This window comes from Chiloscyllium plagiosum, chromosome 25 (genome assembly GCF_004010195.1).
Source record: "Chiloscyllium plagiosum isolate BGI_BamShark_2017 chromosome 25, ASM401019v2, whole genome shotgun sequence".
NCBI classification, from domain to species: domain Eukaryota; kingdom Metazoa; phylum Chordata; class Chondrichthyes; order Orectolobiformes; family Hemiscylliidae; genus Chiloscyllium; species Chiloscyllium plagiosum.
In genome coordinates this window covers 15733138-15739462 of record NC_057734.1, presented here as the reverse complement: position 1 = coordinate 15739462, position 6325 = coordinate 15733138, and the positions used below count along the sequence as shown (strand labels likewise).

Below are 6325 nucleotides of genomic sequence, written 5' to 3'. Positions count from 1 at the left end.
TTGTCTTTTGTTATTTCTATGTCCTACGTTTGACCAAATTGTTTATTTGGAATTTGTTACTGAAGATACAAACAAATTTTCACTTGGATGACACTAAAATATTGTCAGTGATCTTTAAGCCATGAGAAAAAATGATTGTGAAGTCATTGAATGAAGAAGGGCTTATGCCCAAAACGTCGATTCTCCTGTTCGTTGGATGCTGCCTGACCTGCTGCGCTTTTCCAGCAACACATTTTCAGCTCTTGTCCTATAATAGTAGTGTTGTCCCAGTCGAACTCATGTTGCTTGTCATCTGAGTGTGTGTTTTAAAAAATTCTCAAGGTCAAGGACCAGGCTCGCAGGAAAGTAGTCTGACACAGAGCAAACAGCCAAGAGGCGAGTCTGCTAGAATATAAGTGTTTTATTCCCCGCAGCGTCGCCACAACCAGGTCTCGTACTTACAACGGGTCTGGTTTATACTCACTCTACGTGTTACCGGAACTGGGAGCCGTCAGTTCTCGTAGAGCGGTTGCCAACAACCCACGCTCGGCGGTTAAACGCAACCCCGGAGCAGACTCTACCGAACTGGAGACTTTTCCAGCTGATATACTCTTTTCGGGATCTAAACATTCATGTGAACAGCAGAGCAAGGCTGAAAAACACATTCCATTCTGGTCACATACAGATAAGAAGATTCACACGGGAAGGTGTGTAATAAGATTCACACGGGACTAAGCGACACCTTCCATTTTCGGTTAGATTCACACATGTATTGCGACACAATTTTAACCCTTTCACCACAATCCGGTGTATATTCTCGACTTCTGTTCTCTTAATGATAACAAAAATGTTGTCTACGTATCTGATCCAGAGTTTGGGTTGGATTTATGATAGGGCTATTTATTCCAATCTTTGCATCACTGCTTCTGCTATGAGCCCAGAGATGGATGAGCCCATAGGCATTCCATTGATCTGTTCATATATTTGGTTGTTGAATGTGAAGTGTGTCATCAAACACATACTTTGAGCATGCAGTCCTTGTTGATAGGTTCCCCGTCGTGTGGCCTGTCCAGGAAGTTGGTTATTGTCTCTCTACCTAGAGATTTGTCAATTGAAGGAACATCATACTCACAGGGACCATATTTACAAGAGAAGAGGAAAACCAATCATCAACTCCTGGGTGTGATGGTACTCAGAACACAGAGCAGTGACTACACCACAGAAGTGTACAGGAAAGCCACACACACTGACCAGGTCACGAATTACAACAGCAACCACCCAAACATATACGAGAAGCTGAATTAGGACCCTATTCAAAAGAGTTACAACTCACTGCAGCACTCCCAGCCTACAAAGGGAAGAAAAACCTCTACAGATTCTTTGCCAAGAATGGATATTCTCACAACTTCAGCCGCAGATGCCTAACAAACAATGTGATGAGGACATGTCATGACCCAACACACTAGCCACGCTATCTTCATAAAAAAAATCTCGGAACTGACAGCCAGACTTCTCTGACCACTGGGATTCATGACAGCCCATAAACTGACAGCCACACTCAGACAACAGACCTGATAACCATCATGTGCAAGACTAATGTAATTACAATATTCCATGCAAAGACTGCATGAAACACTATTTCGGGCAAACATGCAGACAACTAACAATCCAATCCATGAACACCAACTAGTCACTATAGGCCACGACCAACTGTCCCTAGTAGCCATACACACAGCTGACACGGACCACAAATTTGACTGGGACTACACAATGACCATCGGACAAGCTAAACAGAGGACAGTCAGAGAATTCCTAGAAGTATGGCACACATCCACAGACTATCAATAAGCACATTGACCTGGACCCAATAATATCAGCCACTACAACAAACAACCAGAGCTGGCAACCAGAAGCAGCAGAAATGGAACCAAATAAGTTCCAGAAGATACAGTACAGCAGCGCTTCACAGGAGGCTCCAAAGCACTGAAGATGTCATCGAGACAGGGGACAAAATGTCTGCAATTCAACTTCCCAGCTCAGCAAACATACCCACAACCACGATAACTTTGACTGCATTTAAAGTTGCTTAGCACAACAGAGAAATTATAGTCATAGTCATAGAGATGTACAGCATTGAAACAGACCCTTATGAAATACAAATTCTCAAAAATCCATGGCTGTAGAAATTTAATTAATTTTATTAATTTGTGATTGTACTTTCTTTTAAAAAATCCTTTACCATTATCACAAGTGTAACTGAAGCCTCACGTACAATATTTTTCCAGGACAAATTTACTTTATCCATAATAAAAGACAATGATTCAGGTATTTCATACAGTGTTATAATGTATACGTATATTGTAGGCTATTTCTTTACAACATACCATGATATGCAACAGTACTACATGATAAATCAAATTATAGTATAGCACTTTTGTTTTAGACATACAGGGTGGAATTTTATAGAGGTCTGAGCAACATGGCTAATGGTGAGATTTGTGACAGGCCAATCTTGACATTAGGAGCAAATAGCTGCATCTTTTATGCATTTGCCATGCTGCAAGTTGCCAATTATGGGGAACCATAGCTTGTATGTACAGTTTCCTATCTTACCAAACACACAAATTGGGCATAACAAAATCTCAATTTGGAAATCACAGCTGGTACCTAGTAACTTCAGCTCACCATTGGCTGCAAGGAGTCCTATTACTCAGCACTAAATAGCATCTCAGGACACAATTCATGGACACCAGCCACACAGCCCTTATCAAAAGACAGTGGCATCTGCCATTTGCCAACACCCCCACGATCACCATGGCACTTCTCCAATTCACTTGCAGGATGCTGAGGAACACAGATTCTTATTGCAGGATGCACTGGCAATTAGTTTTGAAAGGCTGCAACAAGGTTACTTTGCACACAAGGATTGGTATACAGCTCATAGTTTGGATCAGGCTGCAATTCTGGATTGTTCAGTTGCTGGCTATCAATAAAAGGTCATATTTGGAATTAGCCATTTGCTTGCAGGAGTTGTGATGATCGCCTAATGGAATATGACAACGTGGGTGTCACCAGATAAAGAGTAACAGTGACTAAGAGATCGTGTTTTGACAGGATGTGCTAAGAATAGTAAACTGTATGGCATGATGGTTAAATGGTAACTGAGGTGAGAGAATAGGGTGGTACCTGCAAGGCAGTGTCAGTCGTGTGCCATGAAAAGCATGGCTTTGTGGCAGCTGTGCCATCATGTTCATGGTTGAGGGAAACACCAGACTGCCAATACTTGACCAGGTGCACAGTGGCCTTTCAAAGATGACATGGACATGGGGGGAATATCAGCCTTTCAGCAGATATCCACCAAGTGGGGAGTTGTTCTGGAAAAAGCACATGGCAAGATGTGACCAGAATGAGATGTGAGGTACATCACAGTGGTAGAGTCAGTAGTTAATGAGGCATTAAAAAAAAACCTAAGAACTACACTTGCTAGAAATCAGAAATTGTTGGGAAAATTCAGCAGGTCTGGCAGAATCTGCAGAGAGAAAGCAGAGTTAACTAATCAGCTCCGGTGACCCTTTTGCACAACAGTTTATTTTGAAAAAAATATAGTAAGAAATCACTCTGGACCTCATGGCTTGAGTCCCTCCAAAAACTGAACATAACTTGCACTTTGCCAAAAGATGTCATACTTTGATTATGTAATCTATCAAATGTTTGAAATGAAACTACCTCAGAGCAAGTAATTGATCAATATATTTGGAAACACTAACAAAATTCCTGAGCACATTTAGTAAGATTACAATATTAATTACCGTCAGTGAAAACTGTTAGGATGGAACAAAACTTTGACTTCAGGTGGCCATCTTGCTTTGGTCTGGCAGTTTTTTGAGCAGCAGTCTAAGATCAACTGTACTTATCACATGCAATGTACAAAATAAATTATACAATTAATAAATGTTAAATCATTAAAAGTCACTAAAAATAAGCTGTTTTGTAAATTCTGCAGGCTGGCTTGTTCTACATCTTGTTATTGTCATGACATATTTCACAGTTCCTTCTCCAAACATAAAAGCTACCCATTAGATATTTTGTGAAAACACTGAAAATTATGTTAGATTTAGGATTTGGCCAAAGTTCATTCATTGTATTTATCTTTCCAAAGTCTTTTTTTAGTATAAAAGTGTGGAAGAAATCATTCTCAGAAAGTTCTGGTCAAGATTAATGTTATAGCATCATCTCTTGATTGAAGCCAGGTAGGCATACCAGAAAAGAGCCACAAGATTAGCAAATAGCACACGGAACTGTAAAAAAAAACAAAAAAATCCAAAAATTAACAGGAAATTTCATTGCAACAGTCACAATATTCATCGTCTAGTCATTAGTATTTAAATTAGAAGCAGATTAATACCATGACTGGCCTAGCATTATTCCCATGTCATTGTGGGTTGAAAGCTTTGCCTTAATGGGTTTTGTATATAATTCACTCAAGAAACAAAAAAAAAATCAATTTGTTTCCTATTGATCTGTCAGAAGGGACAACTGGTGAAAGCAGAACTTCTCACCTGAGTAGTTGTGGGCAGGGGAGAGAAATTCAAAAGGCTTTTCAGATTCCAACTCATTTAATCACCTTAGGAAAAATATTCCCCAATTCCCAAAGTGAGTCAAGAAAGATTCCAGGAGATTAATCCATTTTGGGTAATTTAAGCTAAATCAATAGGTTACAGAGTGCTATACAGGTTAGGGACCAAGCCTGGTAAATGTAGTTATTTGGTTTTGCATGTTAACTCCAGACAAGTGCATACCATGAAAGATACTGAAGATTACTGACAAATTTGGGATTATGAAGATCAATTATTCATCATTAAGGTGCACAAACAATGTGATAAAATGTTTGGAAAGTAAATTAACACTTACATCTGAATCAATAAATTCTAACATCTTTACTTATAAATAAGAGGGACTCTCCTTCTCCATCTCTCCCCTCATCTGAGGCTTGGTAAACCATCAGATTAAACTACCACTAGTCATTCCTCTCTACTGAGCAAGAAGCCCCATGGTCTGGTATTGACTTAACCAATTTATAAACATTCAATTATAATCCTGTTTTCCATATAGGACAAGATGACAATGGACAAAGAATCAGAATTAAATATCAGGAAGCATTTCTTTCAACAGATTTGGCACCTTCTGGAATAGATTGTTAATGTACTGTATTCAATAAGTATAAGAACCCTCTAGTTCTCTGCAAGCAAACTAAATAGAATCCAGAGAGTAAGGCACATCATGATAGAAGACAAAAAATGGATCTGTTTGAATTAAAAGTGTTTGAAATACCACAGGGTCCTGGAGCCTTTGAAAGTTGTGGCCAATTTCCCAGAGTTTTTAGTGGTCCAGGACATTCCATTAGGGGTGGGCGGGGGGGGGGGGGGGGGGGGGGGGTAATGGGTCAGTGCTCTGTGTGTACTATATCTGGATGGGGATGATAGAATTATAATAAAACTCTACATGGCAAAGTAAAGGTAAACTAACATTCCTCATTCTTCTTGAGTTGATAACTGTAACAACTGACATGATTGACCACACCAGTCTCTTCCCATGCTTCTCCATTGTCATCCAGCTGGTTGGTTCTATTCTTATCATTCAATTATAGACAAAAAACACTTGCAATGGCTTTCTTCTCATTTCAAAACTATCATCTCCGCCCCCATCAAGAAATTATTTTTGTCCCCTCTTATTTTGCATCTGCGCACTCTCTCTTAGTAACATCACTCTAAAACATCAATAATTTCATTGATGTGGCAACATCTAGCACTACCCCATCAGCATCTCAATCATTATTGCTAAATTATCAGATTTGCATATTTGGCATCCAGTACTGGATGTTCAGAAACTGCCTCCAATTAAACATTGCAAGACTGAAATCATTGTTTTCCATTCCACTCCAAACTCCAGTCCCTGGTTATTAACTCCATTCCACTCCTTGGTATAGTCAAATTAAATCAGTCCAACCCCATGATGAGCTCCTGACTGGTTAGCCATCACTAAGACCAGTTATTTTCACAACCAGGTACTCAGTAGCTTGTATTGGTTTCCAGTCAAATAACATCTCAGTTTTAAACCTCTCATGTTTTTAAGTCCCTCCATGACATTGCTTCCCCCATATCACTGTGATTTCCTTTCGACCAATAAGTCTTCAAAATATCTGCACTCGACTACTTCTGGACTTTTGAACACAAGTTCAATTGCACTAAGCTCATGGCTGTGCCTTCAGCTGCCTTAGGAATAACCCCGGGTATTTCTTCCTCAAACCTCTCCACCAGTCTATACATTTTCTTGCTTTAAGTTTCTT

At 39.6% G+C, this 6325-nt stretch overlaps 1 protein-coding gene across 1 annotated transcript in view; it reads right to left on the bottom strand.

Annotated features, from left to right (window-relative positions):
* Window positions 1–2157: 2157 nt before the first annotated feature.
* The window catches only part of pxmp2 (peroxisomal membrane protein 2), a 46352-nt gene continuing 42184 nt past the window's right edge, over window positions 2158–6325 (bottom strand). Inside the window, exon 5 of the mRNA XM_043715582.1 lies at window positions 2158–4277. Within this exon, the coding sequence (XP_043571517.1) occupies window positions 4209–4277 (69 nt within the window). The 3' untranslated portion in view covers window positions 2158–4208. The remainder of the gene's footprint in view (window positions 4278–6325) is intronic.